Source organism: Chlamydotis macqueenii, chromosome Z (genome assembly GCF_036417535.1).
Source record: "Chlamydotis macqueenii isolate bChlMac1 chromosome Z, bChlMac1.mat, whole genome shotgun sequence".
NCBI classification, from domain to species: Eukaryota; Metazoa; Chordata; class Aves; order Otidiformes; family Otididae; genus Chlamydotis; species Chlamydotis macqueenii.
The window spans coordinates 26,830,100-26,849,799 of NC_141593.1; the positions used below are offsets into that span (position 1 = coordinate 26,830,100).

General features: G+C 40.1%; 2 protein-coding genes across 3 annotated transcripts in view; one reads left to right on the forward strand and one right to left on the reverse strand.

The window, feature by feature from the left end:
• Positions 1-1,339: 1,339 nt before the first annotated feature.
• PTCD2 (pentatricopeptide repeat domain 2) lies at positions 1,340-19,210 on the reverse strand. Its single transcript, XM_086771303.1, has 10 exons — positions 19,083-19,210; positions 15,032-15,124; positions 12,508-12,637; positions 11,563-11,680; positions 10,065-10,143; positions 8,787-8,878; positions 6,236-6,349; positions 4,707-4,781; positions 3,781-3,894; positions 1,340-2,470 (listed from the first exon to the last, which is right to left on the reverse strand). Exons 1-10 carry the CDS (start codon positions 19,186-19,188, stop codon positions 2,246-2,248), a joined length of 1,146 nt encoding a protein of 381 aa, XP_086627429.1. The 5' UTR covers positions 19,189-19,210; the 3' UTR covers positions 1,340-2,245.
• The window catches only part of MRPS27 (mitochondrial ribosomal protein S27), a 44,222-nt gene continuing 43,501 nt past the window's right edge, over positions 18,980-19,700 (forward strand). The window contains exon 1 of one of the 2 annotated variants that reach the window (XM_086771300.1): positions 18,980-19,322. In XM_086771300.1, the coding sequence (XP_086627426.1) occupies positions 19,259-19,322 (64 nt within the window). In that variant the 5' untranslated portion in view covers positions 18,980-19,258. The remainder of the gene's footprint in view (positions 19,323-19,700) is intronic. The other variant, XM_086771302.1, reaches the window with a different exon arrangement.

Genomic DNA, 19,700 nt, shown 5'->3' on the forward strand with positions numbered 1-19,700 from the left:
TGTGTGTGTTTCTTTGAATCTACCCCTTAATTCTTCTCGAGTCCCTGCTTTCTTTTTCTACTGAAGTACTGTCTCTCCCAAGACAAAGAAATGGTGTTTCTTTAAAGAAAATATTGACTTAATAGTTAGCTTCAGTAAATCAGCCTCAAGAAAACAAGTAGTCAAGAGAACAAAGAATAGAAAACATCAGCTATATTGACAATTGTAATAGAAGTTATCATTACTTCAGTTGCAGGTAGGATACAACCTTAGTCAGCAACCTAAGCAATTCAGAGTAAAACAAAATACCAAACATGTGCATATCAGTCCAGCTTCTTCCAATTAATACAAGTTTGAAAGTGCCAAATAAGGAAATTAAACAGCATTTACCTTATGTATTTGCTATGCAACAGGCTCAACGGGTCAAACAATCTTCTGTTGCCTATAAAAATGTAGTTTTACATCAAACACCTGTCCTAATAATACCACTGAGTAAACTGAAGAGTAGTTTACTCCTTTAATTTTTGTTAAATTAATCCTTGCCACATGGCAAGCAGCCTTTACAAATCCTGTATCAGATTTATTTATGGAGAAAAGATTAGGTGCTACTTAAAGGTCTATATTGTATTGGAAGTGTTGAAATTCCAACTAAGGGGAAATGGTTAAAACTTGTACTCCTGAATTATGTGTGAAATTACATGCTACATAATATTTCAGAACAAGTAATTAGCTGTGTTCTTAGACTAATGTATATAGTACTTTAATACTTTAACCTATGCAACCACTCATAAAAAGTGTGCACGCATTTCATAAAAATGTGATACAAGCTTCAAATTATTCTTCACTTACACTTGCACTATATTCCATGCACTGTTTAACGGCTTTGTGCATTTTAGTACTAACAAGACACATTGGTGACAGAAATGAGTTACAGTGTCAGAGCCTCTGAAGGAAACCTCTGACCTGCTGTAGGCATATTTGCTCTGATTAGGGCTAAAGATGAGTTTCTGCATGAATAGGTTCTTGGTTTTTTTCACAGTGACTCACTGGTTTCAACAAAGTTTCATATAGATTCATTCACAGAAAGAATCCCTTCAGTTCTGACATTTGCTTGGCGGTAGGAGACACAAAATAAAAATGAACAGAAGCCAAAGGAGAGATGAGAAGCCTCAGTCTGGAGAGTACCAAGCTGGGCTCCACCTAGTCTTGTGCTCACTTGTGCTAAGTTCTGTATCAACAGGCTCATCACCCCACATGCAAAAGTAAACCAAAAGTACTTGAGTGCTAGCCAAGTTAGAGCTGTTTCTAATTCCTTCTATTCCAGATAGTGAATGAGAAAATATTGTTCGGTATACAGGACTCACAGTTACCAACAGCTTTTAATTACTAGAACCAAGCACATTTAACCTGGATTCATTAAAGTTGAGTCAATATGAAGCTTCTTTGTACTGTTTTTATAATTATTTGCTCTATGTATGAGAGAATTATGCAGATGATATGTAATTATGGTCAAAAAAAGAGGTCATAGTTGCTCTAAGAAACTTGGTAGGACTTAGTTGCAAATTTGCATTAAGATTTGCTTACCCCAGGAGGCTTAGTATCAGAAAATTTGAAAGAAGTAATATGTTGGGCCACTCACTCTGAGACTCTGACTTCTGTCAGGAATCTCCTTCAAGTGAGAATACAACCAGCTGGTTACGATGCTACCTCCCATAGCATTTCCACGATCCCATTTGATATGAAAAAACATACATAATAATATATTGCTTCTGAAGAAAAAGATATTAAGGGGAACCTTGCTTTCCTCCAATTCTCTTAACATGTACAGATATTGAACAAACAGTTAAAGTACTTCTGAACTTTTTTATCTAGACTCTGGACTGCATCTATCCTTTTAGTCAGAACATTGTATCTAATGGAGACTGAATTTTCTTCTCATGAACCACAGAAGTCAGGTCAGATACAGATGCTATTTTGTTCACATCCATCAGGCATTTAGCATAGGAAAATCCTGATTTAAGTGCCCGAGGAAAAACTTTAAACCATTCTATCACTCCATTTCTGAACAATACACAAATACCCACAGTCATGGCTTGGTTTTAGCATCAAAATTTAAAAATGGAAGCTACATGAAACATATTTAAAATGCAGTTTCCCATAAAGAACTTAAACAATTGGTCATTGTGGAGGAGGGGAGAAGACATTTTATTGGAACCTGTCTTCTAAGGGATGCTAGCAACAGTTCAGTTTGCCATCAAATATTGAACTATTCCAACAATAGATTTGACCGGAGCTGTTTAGCAGCCTGATAGCCCAACAGCTTCTGATTTAAAAGCTTTGCAGGGGTCTTCTTTGAACAAGGAATTTGGAAAAGCATGTCTTCCAGTGTGCACTTGGTTATCCGTCCTGAAGCTTGTAGTTTCATATAAATATCTCCTAATTTGGCAGAAAAGTTGGGGTTTTCTTCCAGCTTTTCTCTGACTGTAGCCAGCTAAGGAGGAGAAAATGACAGCCTGTTACATTTTACCAAGTCTCATTCAGTCACCATATTGAAGACAAGCAACCATCCAAAGAAAAAAAAAGTACACAACTTAAGATATGTGGCTAACACAATGACTCCTAAGAAGAGGATTTTAAGCAGTACACACTATACATCACCAGATAATGGTGGAAATGCACTGGAGACCTATAAAAGACAGTTTATTGGATTTAAAACTTCCTCAAAGCTGTACAGTCATATTTTCAGTCCAAGTACAGACTAACACAATTATTTTCTATTTAAACCCAGGAAACTTAATTGCTTCCTGGAACCTACTTTCCAGATCAGCACAATTCTAATTATTGTTATATATTGCACTAAATGTACAATACAGTACAAATCAATAAAAGTCAGACTATAGAACGCTGAGAAGTTCTATATGCTATATACAGAGTATGAGCTCAAGTACAAGTAAATCTCTCAAAAACTGTTATTGATCAATAACCTTTTGAGGAAGGAATGGGTTAGGACTAATGCTTAGTCTTCTTAGGGACTGTTAGAAATTTGCCAAACAAAATGAAAATACAGTATTGACACATACAACCTTTATTGCAATGAATTTACAAATTGAAATGCTGCTTCAAAAAATTTCTTTTGAACATAGCAATTAATATAGAGGGACTATGTACTGAAAGGTATGCCCTCCTTCTACCTAGTATTTGTTATTTTATGTATCAGTTATTCATTTTGTTTATTAGTCAGCAGTGTAAGTATTTAATGATTAACACAGTCTTAAAATATCTTGTTCCATAGATACATTCAAAATTAATGCACTAATAAGTTTCAGGAAAAGCAGCAGCAACGTTGCCAAGCTGATACATGCTCTGAAGGAAGACTTATTGTGATCAATAGTGTAAAAGCTTGTTTTTAATAGTAAAATAGTAAAAGCTATTATTTCCCGTATCACACTTCCTTGTATAGTATCACAAGTCTTTGCAAATGTTATCAACCTAACAATATCACTGTGATTAGAATTTCACTCTCATTTTCATGTCAAATGAAAATAGCATAGAAGGCAAGGGATTAAATTATTTAATGCCACTGGGGAATGCTTCATCTACATTCAGATGAAATTTGAGCTTCTAAGAGCAAGATCCACAATAAAAAAGGGAAGCAGACAGCTAAATGCTTTGTCCAACAGTACAGAAAGCCAGCCAGCTATTTTGGCATCTGAACTTGGGCATCTGAAGTTCTGCAGCTGAACCACTGTCATCATGGCTCAGCCATACATCACGGGCCTCCTCTCATTACTGTATACTTACCACCTGCTCAGAAAACTCAATTTTTTTCACAAAGGGAGGAGTATCTACTTCCACCGCTGCCTCTAATGTCTTTATTACTTCTTCTAATAAACCAGATCTGAGCTGGACAAGAACCTTAAGAATAACATAAAAACACACCACACAAATAGTATTTATCATCAGAACACAAATTAAAAAAAAAAAAAAAAGTGTTTGAGGAAGATACGAAGCAAAGCAGGACAAAATACATTTCTAGATGCTGTGCTGATAAAAAAATCATTAATCATGAAGAAACCAAAGGGAATGATCAATTTCCACAGAGGTTTGGTTTTTTTTTTTTCACAGCTGGGACATGGAAAGAAAGGGTAAGCCTGGAGGCAGAGCTGCTCTAATGGAGCTGCATTAGCCGTTCCTGGATAAAGTAGTTTTTTCCATAGCTTAGAGAGGTCACTTACAGGACACATGCAGTAGACCTTCTCTCAGGTTGTAGACCATGCAATTAAAGAAAAAACATATTGTATGTACAGATGTGGTTAAGGTTCATAGGGCTGAAGGTGGTCTGAAATAGGCAGAGCGCAGCTAAGGAAGGCATTTACTTGGAGCTGTGGTTTTTTAAATCTCTTGTAGAAGAAAGCAAAAAGTCACATTGTCATAATAAGAAATTGTTCACAGTTCCATCCTCACAGATGTAGGACTTTTCTACTTTCTATTACCATCTATTTTTAAAGCAATTTTTAAAAATGGGGGAGGGTGTTCACAATTCAGAATGTAATTTATCCAACTGACAGAAATTGTCTGTTGGCTCAAAAACAAGCTCAGCAACAGCACTGATACACACACACCTGTGCTACTGAGAAGCTGGCCTTCTGTTACTTTGCACATGGGAGTTTTTTGTCCAGTATAGCATACTTCTCTGCAAGACTCTAATACAAATTAAGCATACTTACTTGAAGATTACTGTATAGTGTGTTCTCTGTTTTCATTATCTGGGAGTAATAAAATTTGGCTTGAGCTATATCATTCTAGGAAGGAATTATAAATAATTTTAAAAATACAGTTAAATATGTGTGACACATTTCACAATAGAAGTTCAAGGAAAACAACAATCTTTCACAGCTTCTCAATGAATCACAAACTAGCACCTAGAACTCCTTCACCAAGACCCATAGACTCTAAACAGCAGCCAACCTCTGAAAGGAACACCCTGTGCTGCAGTTCCCATGTCATCTTGCTCTTTAGCACATCAGACAGTACTCCCTGCCTCAGATCAGCAGGGAAAATAAGTATGTAATCAACACTGAGCATAAGAGCACCTAAAAGATAAAAAATCTACACACATGTTCAGTCTGGCACATGTCAGGGTACTTAAATGAAGTGCAGCACATGTTAATGTGGGTATTTATCCTGCTCAGCACTTTCAACCCTTGGAACACACACTTTTACGGTACTGTACCTATGCCATTAACTGATTTGTATAGACAGTAAATGTTACACTGACATTTACTAGACCAACCACTGTTTCCTGGGATCAAGAAACATCTTACTCACAGCAAGATGTACTGTCAAAGATCATGTAGCTTAAGGAATAGTTAAGTGTAATGTGGAGCATTATTCTGTCTGCAAAACAAGAATTTTAACTGATTTTTACATAAAGCAACAGCATCAAGGATATTTCATGTTGTTTCAGAGACTGAGATTTTGGTTTCTAACCTCAATGCCAATGAGAAGCCCTGTCATGCCACCATGCACATGAATAAATTAAATTCAATGATGCTACTGTTCAGTGTCTCTGTGAACAGAGACAGTGCAAAGAAGACCACAGGGTGTATAAGAAAATTTTAACAATTCTACTTAATTAATTCAAATTGCTAGTTCTTACAGTTCCTCTGACCTCTGCTTAAAAGGTTCAGGATTTCCTCAAGCTGTATCCACAAATTAATGGCAAAGGTAATACTAGACTTTAGAATTTCCTAACTGTTATTCTCCTGCTCATTCTTTCACCTTGTACAGCCTCAGAACCTCTTCATATCAATGCTTAGGCACATGAGGTATATGAGAACCTCCCCCTGAAGAAATACGTTCTGGGGAAAGACAGACCATCTCCCAGGCAGTAGGGCAATACACATCACAGCCTCTGAGTTTAAAGAGTCAATGGTGCAAATATTTTAAATTATCACTTTACTTCTATTTAAAGGAAACCATCACTAAATATCAGTATCTGTAGGACTGAGTCCATGGTTACATCTAACCTGCTGGCTCAACTCTCTTTAATTTTCTAAAAATAGTCTATGTGGTGTTGTCACAAGTACAGAATACCTATGCAGTAGACTCACTCTTCCAAGGGCCTAAAAGTTCCAGTACTTGAAGTTATTACATAGATCACTTATGCTTCCTCTGTGTTAGCTTCCTTTCACTGACTATCTTACTACAATAAAACTAGAGATTCAGGCACAAATCAAAACAAAAGGTACCATACCTGCTTCAAAGCAGTTGCCACAGCAAAGTAGAATGCTCGCAGTGGTAACATGTCACCTTTTAGCTGTGCTTCTTCAAGCAATTTTGCAGAGATTTTGCAAGAGTCTAGGCTGTCCTGCATAGAAATTTCAAACCTAAGTTGCACTTGTTATTCTTGTGATCCAAAAGGACTGTAGGCAATTGCAATCACATTCAAAAGTCAATATACTGTAAGATCATCAAGGCAATCCATATCTGAACAGAACCAAGCAGATTCTGTGCAGCACTTCTTGAGAACATCAAAATACAATATTCAAAGCTACCAAGTTCAGAAAAGGGTGAAAGTAACTTCCATTATTTTAATAACTACACCTTGTCCTAACTATTTGGCTTCTACAAGAGATAAAACAACCCCGGCAGTATGCTAAAATCAACAGACACTTCCCTTTCCACTTTCTAGTCATTCCCAAAACAGGAAGAAAGCTGACTTTTTGTCCTTAATTTATTCTGAAAGCTACATTAGATAGTTAATGAAAGTCAGTGTTTTCTAATCATTGGACTATTAATCACCATTACACTAAAGAAAACTGCAGATGTGTAAGTTTGAACATTCAGCGATTTTTAGCCTCTCTTGTGGATTAAATCTTGCAAGATGTTTCCAAAGTATATATTCTAATACAATAGCCTAGACATTTGCCTGTTGTCCAACACAGAAAGCTTGCATCATTGCTGTGACTATTTTCAACAGGATTCTACAGTAAAAGGCAATGAGTTTACCTGTGTGTTATCTCACAAAACGACAACTCTCAAAAACAACGCTCCTCGCACTTGAAATAATAAGTGAAGCTGACTGGACTCCAAACAAAGTAATACCTGCCAAACTTAAAAGCTGGCAGCAGGAAGGTTTTGTAACAACTAGTACCACCAATATGGATACAAGCCTTCATATTCCTTCCTAGTATTTGATGTTGATTTCTGTACCTACTGTTCAAAGTGTCATTCCTGCAAAATACTGTCCGCGATTTAAGGGACAGGATCATCCTTGGGGTGTTTAAGGTATGCTGTTTCAAGTCACTGCTGACATTTTATCTTAATGAAAACACCCCCACAAATTTATTGTGGCTGTTAAAAGAACCAGATGACAGTTTAAAATAATTTCCCCTCTATTTTTATCAATTCACTGAACAAGTAATGATGTGCCAGATGCTCCATTGAAAACACAGATAGCACCAGAAGTAGTAGAAAACAGAAGTGTCATGAACCTCTTGCTGTTGCACATGTCACAGATACAAGCCCTCTGAGAGCAGGCCACTGAAAGAACCAGATAAGGATTTTAGAGAAGAAGCTACAGTAGAGGGAGTAAAGGGTATCTCAGAGAAACACAGTGGGCTTCTCTGAAAATCTTTTTATCTAAATGGGCTGAGTATAGACCAAGAAGCATCCTTGAAGCAGTAAGTATTGCCTCAGTGGATGCTAGTAGCAAACACTAGCTTATAAACTTGGGTCATACCACACTGCCAGAGTCTTTGCACATTCACAACTTTCTAAAAAAGGTGCCTTCTACATAGAACTGGTAACATCCCTAAACTGACTGTAACCATCAATGTCTAGATGGTTTTAACAGCAGATAACTTCCACAGCTCTTTCTCAGCAATGTCTACTGCCCCACTCTCCAAAAACCAAAGCCACACGGCTATTTCTATTTCCCCTGATCTAAAGGCAGCCCTGATTCATTAGAATTTAGAATTTCAGAAGCAGTACATAAATTACTACTGAGCTATCACTTTAGGTCAACTCCTTTTTATCACATATGCACTCAGTTTCATTGTATGATTAACTGAGAAACCTAAGGAAGTTTAGTCTAGTGGTACAATTTTTCCTCAGCTTGTGTCTTTCTTCCTAAAAACACACGGAAACTGAAGCAGAGTTTCCTACTGAGTTTAGGAACGGCTTATGTTAATATTTCGAATTGCAGAACTGATTCAAATCTGGAGAGGAAGAGTAAAATAAAAAAGTCTGGGTATCTGCTACAAAACGGAAACACTTCTAAGGGAACACTAGTAGAACAGATTGCCTTTCAGAACTCTAATAATTGTCAAATTTGGGTGCAATTACAGAAATGATTCAAGGTTACTTGGAAGGGGAGAGGAAAAATGGATAGGAGATGCCTGACAAACAGAACATATAATGTATGTCTTGCCTTTTAAGGAAGTCAGACTAGAAAACCAATACTGAGGCTCAAGCACAGACTATAGTCTGAAGAAATGCACAGATTCCAGAGAAAGAATACTATCAGCTACTCAAAGGCTGTATCAAATTTGTTCCTTAGTGCTTGTCCACGCAATTTTTTTAGAGATTTGCTTTGTGACATTAGTTTGTATGGCAAGCTATATAAATGCATCATATCATGCACTATGAAGCAATTTAGGACTTAAGGATATCTAAAATATTTGCACGAGATAAGAAATCATGACTGGGAACACATGGCAATTTAATATATAAAAAAAAAAAAAGGAAGACATACTGAAGGCATTTCAAATACTTTTTCATCATTGTAAATTGTAAATACTTACCAGTTTGTAGCATATTGCAAATGCAAGTAGATAGGTTTCTTTGTTGAAAGGTATACCTTGTTTTTTCATTTCTACTAGAATTTCGAAAGCACCTATCAAAAATACATTAGTGTTACTCACTTCACAAATTTAAGGCTGTAGATTTAGTAACTGAAAAAAAAAATCAATGTGGTATGAGCTCAGTAGGTCTATATCAAAATAAGAAGGCAAACTGAAATTGTTACTTTAAAAAAAATTAATACATTTCAAAAAGTTTAATTCAGGGTCAGTTGGATGTAAGTATTTTTTCCCAGCAAGAAAGCTGACAATCTACATTAGCATCTTGCCTTACTGTTCTGTTATTTTCATACAAATCTAAACCTAAATTCTAGATACTTAACAGAGTCATTCTCATTCTTCCTAACCACCTAGAAAGCAAGCCTTTTAAACACATGATCAAACCTTTTTACGCATACTATTTAACAGCTTTTCAATAACGCACATGCTCCACTACATCATAACACTGCATTCAGGCTCTGATCTAGTTATTTTTACAGTGGCTCAGTCTCAATTTTCAAGACAACTGCTGGACTTACATTTGCCAAATGTCAAGAGACCAAGTGCTGCATGTTCCATAAATCTAAAATAAAGGGATTTGCTTGAAAAGCTTACTCCATACTCAATTTAATATTTTCTTAGGGAAAGCCTTTTCTGTTAGGTCAGACGATCCCCCTTAACCTCACAAAAGGCCACACTGATCTGAAATATTTGACTTAAATATTACAGCAGTCACTCTGTGTCAGCACACTAGTGAGACAAATAAAGAGAAGACTACTGTCTGGTTTTGTTATCAAAGGAAACAGAGTACTCTTCCCTGCTCTGACACAAATGCAGAACTGCCAAAAAAATTGCTAGAGAACTTACTGTTCCAGAAACCACGTAAAACAAACTTTGAGCAGAGAAAACAAAAAGCTAAGGGAAATTATAAACTAAAGAGAAGTTAGCCTTCAGAAAAGAGGGTTTAGGAAACAACCCCCCTGGATAATCACAATTCTGTGCAATTAAGAATGGTAAGAATGCCGTTGAAAGTATGAAGCAAACACAGACTTACATTTTTATTACATACTGCAGCACAGCTCATTCATCTGTACAATAATTTACACAATACCTGGCCTTCTAAAACCATAAACCAATCAGTAATATTCATTAAAAAAATATATATATTTATATACACATATACATTTACAGGGAGAAGCATCCTCCTTAAAATACATTTGCCTTAGCAAACATAGTACTTACTTTCAAAATGGCCCTTTTTAAACAACATAGTCATCAAAATATGGAATGATGTGCTCTCTGAGAAAAAACCACGCAAATTCTGGAGAAGAAACATACAGAGGAAGCGTAAAGAAAATTAGACAGTGAGTATTGTTATTGTCCACAGCATCTGGTAGGTCTTCCTACTTGAATAAGCCCCATCTTCACAAGTTCAACTTTCTGGGTTCCCTGACTGTCCCTCTGTCAAGTAACCTCTAAAATACCAGTGACTCAGTATGGATAAAAGCTCACTAAAATTAAACAGAAATTTCCCAGAGATTCCCACTATGATTTATTTTTAAATGACAGATTGTGACCCCTAAGTTAAAGCAAGCAGAAGTCACTGACTAATCAAAAATCTCAGCAGAAATACACCTTGCAGCTGTATTAACAATACCTTTGGCATAAAGTACTACCACCATGAAACTGAAAGAATATTCTGCTAATCACAATATCAAGTGATGAACAGATCAGCACAGGAACTTGACTGATGACAAGCAGAGCAGCAGAAGAAAGAGCAAGTATATTTTACATTAGACTTCAATTACACTGCCTGTTGGGAATAGCCAAATAAAATGCCAGAGGCATTAAATCTAAATTTCTGCAGCAGAGTCTGAAGAAATGGTACTGACCTTACTATCCATTACTCACTAGGTCCTGCAAGTACTGTAGGATTTGTCTTAAAAGCATAGATCTGAATCAAAAAAAATCCAAACCAAACCAAACAACGCACATACTCTTAAACACGCCTAATTTAAGAACAGTAGCCCAAGCAAAGACTGCTCCCATTTCTGGCTAGCCATATCTCATGTCTTAATGAATTAACATCATAGAGATCACTTTCCACTAGCCACCAGAGATTTTTGAAGACACAACATTATTGCACAGAATCCTTTTAGTTTATTATACACTGAGCACGACTAATATATTGTCATAATAGCACTCATAGCATTTTACAGATGTTCAAAAATAAAACCTTAAGTTTCTTCAGCACTAAAATGGCCAAGTTCCTGAGCTCATGAGGAGTTTGAAGTACAGAGTAACATGATAAATCGGCTGGTGCAAAAAACCCGAGGGATCTCTCAGAACAAGTACATAAAAACTCAGAAGCATTCATTTCTGAGAACACAGAACAACAGCAGGGTGTCTTCTGCAACACAGGGTGCAGAAAAACATGCATCAGTTGTGTTCCTTTGAGGAATTATTTTTTAACCAATGCTCCTTATTCAAATGATGCAATTATGCAGAAGTACAATAATAAAGTTATCATTCAAACTAGCATTTGATTTTAATTACTGTTTTGCAATTTTTAAAATAAAAACCATGTAAACTGCATCCTTACATTAGTGTCATAGACATCCTTGTACACATACTCCAAGTCTATGACCTCACGCAAGGCTGATGCATAGCACAGCGATTACTCATAATAGACTAATAATAATAATAACAACAATATTTTCAAAATATATAGAGGAATCACCTGATCTTTGATAAGTTCTACTGCAGGTCTTTCAAGGTCCAGCTCATAACATAGCCTCATAAAGAGGGGCCCAAATTTAAAATCATGAAAGGCTGTGATTCCATTCTGTTCATGGTACCTATTGGAAAGATTTTAAAAAGTTATTCACGCAGGTCAAGGAATTTGTCAAGGGAAAAATAAAGAGCAAGATATGTATGTGCAATGATAGAGGCACACCTCTCTATCTGTACCAGTCAATGACATTTAAGTAACAGGAGATTAATTTTATGGAAAAAAAATATTGTTTTGATCAAACTAATAAATTAACTAGTAATATGTAATCTCTTCTATTTCCAGTAAAGTTATGTGCATTGGATTAGTAACAGAATGGGTCTCTGCCACAAAAATTCCCAGCCACTTTACTATGTATCCACAGAGCAATAGCACAGGAAGTTGCAGCAGTCTGTTTTAGCAGCAGTACCTGCTCAAGTACCTGAGCTTTTTCTCTCCTACACTAAAAACCAAATAAAAAGATAAAAATAAAGTATTTCACCATTTTTGTTATAGCTCCTACACTGTAAATGCTGGGAAGGTTTTCATTCAGAAAACCTCCTGACCTGTCACTGCTGGGTTCAGTTATAACCAAGCGTGTCTTGGCTGGGAAATGCCACTGAACACACCACTACCTCTGAGCTGAGAGATGGTATTTCTGTGTGGCTCACCATTCGTTCTGCACACAGTAGGACACGACTTTGCTCCTGTAGCTTGACTCTCCTTGATCTGAGAGTCTCTGATGGGTTGGAAGATCCAGAGTAAATGAAAATACAGCCTTAGTTTAATAGATTAACTATGCATATAGCCACTTAATTAGGGCAAGCTCTCAACTGCAGACATAGCCTGACGTGACCTAATAAAAGCAAAAAAATTAAAGACAGAAAAGAGCATTACCTGGATTGTTAAAAATACCTGTAAATAACTTTTCTGGCTAGTTCCACATCAGATGAAGTCTGACATAAATGCAGTAAATTTTTTAATTCATTTTTGAGAATAATTCCATTTTTCTTTAGTTTTTCTTTAATACTTTTAAAATACGGATCTGAAAACAAAACACATTATAGCAGCAGTCTATAGACAATTCCATTACCTGTGTTGCATACTTGATACCTGAAACATGGAGATTCAATAAGCAGAATGCTTGGTTTTTTCACCAAGAAAAAAAGCATAAAGCTCTGCACAGATAAGCATGCCTAGGTGTCCCCATGAAGTCATGTCAGACTTGGAAAACCAAGAAGATGCTTATTGTGAACTTAATTTAATTGTGTACATTATGGAATATATTAGGTAAAACAAAAATTTTAAAGAGGAAGGAAGTTTTGTAAATGACATTTTCTGCCTTATGTTCTTTTTTTAAAAAGCAAGCAAACAAACAAAAACAATCCCACTGACCAACCAAACAAGTGTAGGAATTTCTACTCAACACTTAGTATAGAAGATTTAAATTCCTTCACAATTGATGCAACACAGTCTCTCATACATTATATATTTCTACACAGCTGTAAACTTAGAATTGCTTCCCTTCCCCTACCAAAAAAGTTTTCTCTATTCAGCACGTTTTCCTATGACAAAGCAAGCACAAAGATGAGTCCTTCAGGTGGTAATCTCAAGGCTCTGATTCAGACATATAAAAGACAAAAATCACACATATCACCTGGCAGCCCCATTCCTCTAATACTGCTGCCCGCCGTCTTGGTTAGGGAAGTGAACATTTTTGTAGTAGTTGCTGCATCACTGCTGTTTTCAAGCTAGTAACCTACACAAGACGTGCAAAGTGAGCACCTGAAAGAACAACATACTCAGCTACCGGAAGCGTATCTGTTGCTACCTGCAAATACAAGTCCTTACTCAAGGCTGAGATGCGAGCTGAATCCTGTGAAGTCAGAAGAATGTATATCTGTAAGTACACATACAATGGTTTTGATGTGTTCAAAGTTTGCAGAAATTCAAAAAACACCTGAGATCCAAACTGTATTTGTAAAGAACACATAATAGTTATTACAATTACTGTAGGTAATTGTTCAACTGCTGTAGTCAATAGTGTAACTATTATAGTTGCATTATAACTATAATAAATAATAGCTATTATATATTCTGCATAACAGAATAGTTACTACTGCTTTTTCCATTTCTAAACCAAGTTTATTACAAGCCCTTTATTACTTCTTTTCATCTTTCAAGTATTAGACTAACCACTGAGTCCAGAAACCGTGCACACACACAAAAATAGGTGCTTGTTTTCATCAGTCCTCAAAGGCTACTATTTGTACAAAAGGTCAACTGTGACTTGTGAAGCCAAATATTTGGCTTCTAACAAACCTGTTCTAGCAAGAGTGATTGATCCATAGCAATATATTCAAGGTATGTCAAGTACAGGATGAATAATCCCCAATATAAGTATGCCTTCTTCACAGCAAAATATAATAACATTATGGCATGCCATGGCTCCATTTAAATTTTAAAGAGGAAGGAAGTTTTGTAAATGACATTTTCTGCCTTATGTTCTTTTTTTTAAAAAGTAAGCAAATAAATTTAAATTCTACTTTTACTTAATACAGAAAATCTGTCATGTTGACTTCACCTCCCTCTGTGTCCCATAAGACTGGTTTATATAAAATTAAATTTGATTATTTGTCTGTTCCTTGCCTTCCTTCTACACACACAAAAAAAACCCAAACAAAACAAAACAACTACAGCCTTTGGAATAATTCTCAAATTGTATCACTAGAACACCTGCACATTATTAAACAGGTGTAGGAAATAGAGTTTTACCTAACCTTTCTTAAATATTAAGGCCAGATTTATGTTTATACTTACATTCCTTAAAGAAAGGAGTTTGTATACACTTTAAACAGTATGGCAAAACCTGTGTCAGAAAAAAATCCACCAATCTTGCTCCTTCACCAGTTTGGAAAGCCTGAACTTATTCTGCATATTCTGAATACGCATGTGTCATCCGGAACTGGGTTACATTAGGTAAAAGGAAAAAAATACAAAAGAAGGGGCTAACTAAATTTACAGAGCAGATTGAAAAATAATTACTGGCAAGGCCTTCTCAGGATAGTTAAGTAGCTATTAGGCTTTGTATTAACTTTCTCTGCTGATGACATATTCAAAGTAAGATTGTAGATTGAAACAGTATTTTCTATTAGATGACCTGACAAAGTTGGAAAAGCAAGGACCCAAATATTTCAGGTCTTAGGTAAACATCTTGCATACTTGAAAGCTCCTCCACATTTTCCAACACAGCATAACCAATATTAGTTCATTCTACAAAGCATCAGATCTTCCAATAATTTCAGCTACAAAAAAATTTGCAACAGGAAGACATAAGTTGTTGCTTTAATCTCAGTCAATTGGTGTCATATTCTAATCACTTTGTCTTGTTTCCCAGGACGCATGCTAAAATTGAGAATGGTGATTATGAAACAAATACCTTTATTGCCATGAACTTCATTTCTAATTGCCATTTTCATCTGCTGAAATTCTTGTAACTTTATATCATCTTCTGTTAGCAGATATCGCTTCCCTACCATAAGAAAAAAAAAAGAGGAACGTTGAGTTTTATGTCACATTGTCTGTTTCAATACTACGGAATTTTGCATATATGAATCACTGCTGTTAATTATTGTCTGATGCCAGACCACTGGCAGTATAAGACTAAAAAAAGATTGTAAATATGTCTTTTGCCATGTCACTGGCAAAAGAAACTGAGCACTGTGTCACAGCTTTCCAGAGTTAATGAGTAAAAGGATGAAGTGTGTAAAAGGATGAATGTGTAAGTGGCGATCTTCGTGGCCCTCCTCTGGACCCTCTCCAACTGGTCCATGTCCTTCTTATGCTGCGGGCTCCAGAACTGGACCCAGTACCCCTCCAGGTGGGGTCTCACCAGGGCAGAGTAGAGGGGGAGAATCACCTCCCTCGACCTGCTGGCCACACTTCTCTGGATGAAGCCCAGGATGCCATTGGCTTTCTGGGCTGCAAGCGCACGTTGCTGGCTCATGTTGAGCTTATCATTCACCAGTACCCCCCGAGTCCTTCTCCTCAGGGCTGCTCTGGATCCATTCTCTGCACAGTATTTGTGCTTGGGATTGCCCCGACCCACGTGCAGGACCTTGCACTTGGCCTGGTTGAACTTCATGAGGTTTGCACGGGCCCACCGCTCCAGCCTGCCAAGGTCCCTCTGGATGGCATCCCTTCCCTCCAGCGTGTCAAATGCACCACACAGCTTGGCGTCACTGTCAAACTTGCTGAGGGTGCTCTCTATCCCACTGTCTATGTCACCGACAAAGATGTTGAACCACGCCAGTCGCAGTGCCAACTAACCTCTGAGGAACACCACTCATCACCAGTCTCCACTTGGACATCGAGCCGTCGACAACTCCGCTTTGAGTACAGCCACACAGTAAATTCCTTATCCACCAAGCATTCAATTTGTCAAATCCATGTCTCTCCAGTTTAGAGACAAGGATGTTGTGCACGACAGTGTCAAATGCTTTGCACAGATGATGTCAGTTAGTTGTCCCTGTAACCCTGTCATAGGTGGACACCATATTGGTCTTACTGAAGTCATGCTGGCTGTCACCAATCACTTATTTTCCATGTGCCTTAGCATAGCTTCCAGGAGGATGCACAGTCTTGCTAGCACAGAGGTGACACTGACTGGCCTGTAGTTCCCCAGGTCTCCCTTGTTTCCCTTTTTAAAAACGGGGGTTATGCTTCCACTTTTCCAGTCAGTGGGAACCTCACCAGACTGACATGACTTCTCAAATATGATAGTGGCTTGGTAACTTCAACTGCCAGTTCCCTCAGGACCTGCAGATGCATCTCATTAGGTCCCATGCACTTGTGCACCTTCAGGTTCCTTAGATGGTCTTGAACCTGCTCTTCTGCTACAGTGGGCGGTTCTTCATTCTCCCATTCCCTGCCTTGCCTTCTGTGGATTGGGTGATGTGGCTAGAGCCCTCGCCAGTGAATACTGTGGCAAAAAAAATTGCTGTGTACCTCAGTCTTCTCCATGTTGCGGGTAACCAGGTCTCCCATTTCCTCCTGGAGAGGACCCACATTCTCCCTAGTCTTCCTTTCATCCCTGACGTACCTAAAGAAGGTTTTCTTGTTGCCCTTGACATCCCTGGCCAGGTTGAATTCTGTCAGGGTTTTAGCCTTCCTAACCTGATTCTCTGACTGCTCAGACAATGTCTCTGTATTCCTCCCAGGCTATCTGTCCTTGCTTCCACGCTCTGAAGGCCTCCTTTTTGTTTTTCAGTTGGTCCAGGAATTCCTTGTTCATCCATGCAGGCCACCTGGCGTTTGCTGGACTTCTTCTTTGTTCTTTGTTTCAGTGCTCCTGAGCTTGGAGGAGGTGATCCCTGAATATTAACCAACTTTCTTAGGCCCCTTTTCCCTCCAAGGCTTTACTCCATGGTACTTGGCTCAGCAGATCCCTGAAGAGGCCAAAGTCTGTTCTCCTAAAGTCCAGGGTAGTGAGCTTGCTGTGCACCCTCCTCACTGCCCTAAGGGTCTCAAACTCCACCATCTCATGGTCACTGCAGCCAAGGCTGCCCTTGAGCTCCACATTTCCCACCAGCCCCTCCGTGTTGGTGAGAATCACGTTCAGCACAGCACTTCTCATTGGCTCCTCTATCACTTGCAGGAAGAAGTTACCGTCAATGCATTCCAGGAACCTCCTGGATTGCTGTGCCCTGTTGTGTCCCTGCAATGGATATTGGGGTGGCTGAAGTCCCCCATGAGGACCAGGGCTTGTGACTGTGAGGCTGCTCCTATCTGTCTATAAATGGCCTGATCCACTCAGTCTTCCTGGTCAGGTGGCCTGCAGCAGACCCCCACTGTAGTGCTGCCTGTCCCTGCCCTCCCTTTAATCCTGACCCATAAGCTCTCGGTCAGCTCTTTGTCCATCCCCAAGTGGAGTTCCACACACTCCAGCTGGTGGTTGACATAGAGGGCAACACTCCCTCCTTGTTTCCCCTGCCTGTCCTTCCTGAAGTGCCTGTATCCCTCCATTCCAATTCTCCAGTTACAGGAGCCATCATACTACATCTCCGTGATGCCAACAAGGTCATAGTCCTGCAGGTGTGAACACATCTCTAACCCCTCTTCTCGAAATGTAAACTTTTAAGTTTTTGGCTTCTTAAAGAATGATCCTAATAATGAAGGGACAAGAGCAAGTATTGACCCAAGTTAGGTTATTTATTCTCCTTTCTCAATTCCCTAGCAAAACGTAATAGGCCATGCAAATAAAAACACTTGTTTTCTATGCAAGCAATGCATTCTAATGACACACATTATAAAATCTGAAGAAGAAATCCATTAAATGGCACCTTTAGCTATTAAATGTAATGGAAACAGTTCCAATGTGTAAACAAATATACTTTATCTGGCATGAAATTGGCCTGGACAGCCCTGCCATTTACTTCCCACAGATCATCTCAGCTAGTCTAACACAGAAAGACTATCCCGGTCCTGGGCCCCTCCAGACCTGACACGGTAATCATGCTGATGCCTGGGGTGGGACAGGCACACCGCACTGCATGGACACTCAGTGGTCACAGGCGATGTCAGCCAAGTGGCTGGGCCAGCAAAACTCTACCCTTCTTGAATTAAATTTGCTGAATTCTACTGCTTCCTTAAATTCGTACCTTACAGTGTTACAGAAACAAAGCAGCACAAAAACAAGAGGGCCTCCAAGTTAAAAAGAGGGACATTGAAATGACGGCTGGTGCGTGCAGATGGTGCAGGCAATCCCTGAGAACTTAACCAACCAGCCTGCTTTACCTTAGCGGTGCCGCAACCCTGTAAACGGATGGCCAGTGAAGAGCGGTGGGCAGACCACCACACAGAGGGGATCTACATATCTGAGGGGTGTAACAGAGCCCCTCAGCTGAGCGAGACCTCCACCAAAGTTGGCGCAACAGGCTGGGAGCCCAGAGGAGGCCTGCGCCAGGGAGCCCCCTGCCACACAGCTCCTTTCTGCGCGCCCTCCTTAACGCATGTGCTGCGGGTGAGGGAGCGCCTTCCAAAGGCCTCTGAGGCCCGGGGCAGTGATAGTGACAACCAGCAAGCACAGCTCAGGGTCTGGATAACGTTGTCGTCCTCCCAGAATTAAAACGCATTTATAAAGCAGCTTTTTTTTTTTTTTTTTTTTTTTTTTTTATTGGCTCGTATCCCGCCAGTGGCAAGCAATGCCGCTGCCAACCCTCTCTGCCAGGTAACTCCGCCGCAGCAGCCCGGTCTGCCCGCCGCAGCACAAACGGGCCCGCCTGGAAACCCAGCAAGAGCCACTCGGCACTCCCCTCCCCATACCTCCGCGCCGAGCGGGGCAGCCCCGCAGGAACTACAACTCCCGTCAGGCACAAAGCAGGCGGCCACCGCCGGGCCTGCCGGGAGTTGTAGTACCGCGGTCAGGCCCTCCCCAGCCGGCCGGCAGCCCAGGGTCCCGACCCAGCACCCCGCTCCCCGCACCGCCGTACCTCCAGGCGCGCAGCCCCAGCAGGCCGGGGCGGGAGGGCGAACCACCGAGCGCCGCACCACCTCCCGCACCACCCTCTGGGAGCCCCCGACGAGCACCACCGCCATCTTGCGCCCGGGCCTTGCCGGGGGCGGGGCGTTCGCAGGGTCGCCGCAGCTCGCCTCGTCCCTCGGCGTCATGGCCGCCCCCATGCTCAGGCGAGGCGTGCTCTGGAGCGGCAGGGCCCTCGGCGCTGCGGCAGGTCGGTGGTCCATTGGCAGCCGGGCGGGGGTGCGGGGGTGCGCTGGGGAGCAGCGGGGGCTGGGCCGCGCCACCAGGAACAGGCCCTGGCGGGACGGGCCCTCGAGTCGCCGTGGTTGGCTCTGGCTGCGGTGGCCGCCGCCGCGGGGAGCGTGAGGAGGGCTAGGGTGCTGCGTGGAGACCTTCCCGTCGCCCGTATACAGATACATGTAACATCGGAGACAGCTCTGAGAACGGCCTGTCGCTAGCATGCGGATCGAGAGAGTGTTAGTTACTTGTTTTCTATAGATACCCCACCTTGCCAATTTCATAGTTGGGTATCTTAGGATCTGCCTTTTTGGGTCATGGGAAGCCACAGGGAGTTGTGTGGAGGCCGCCA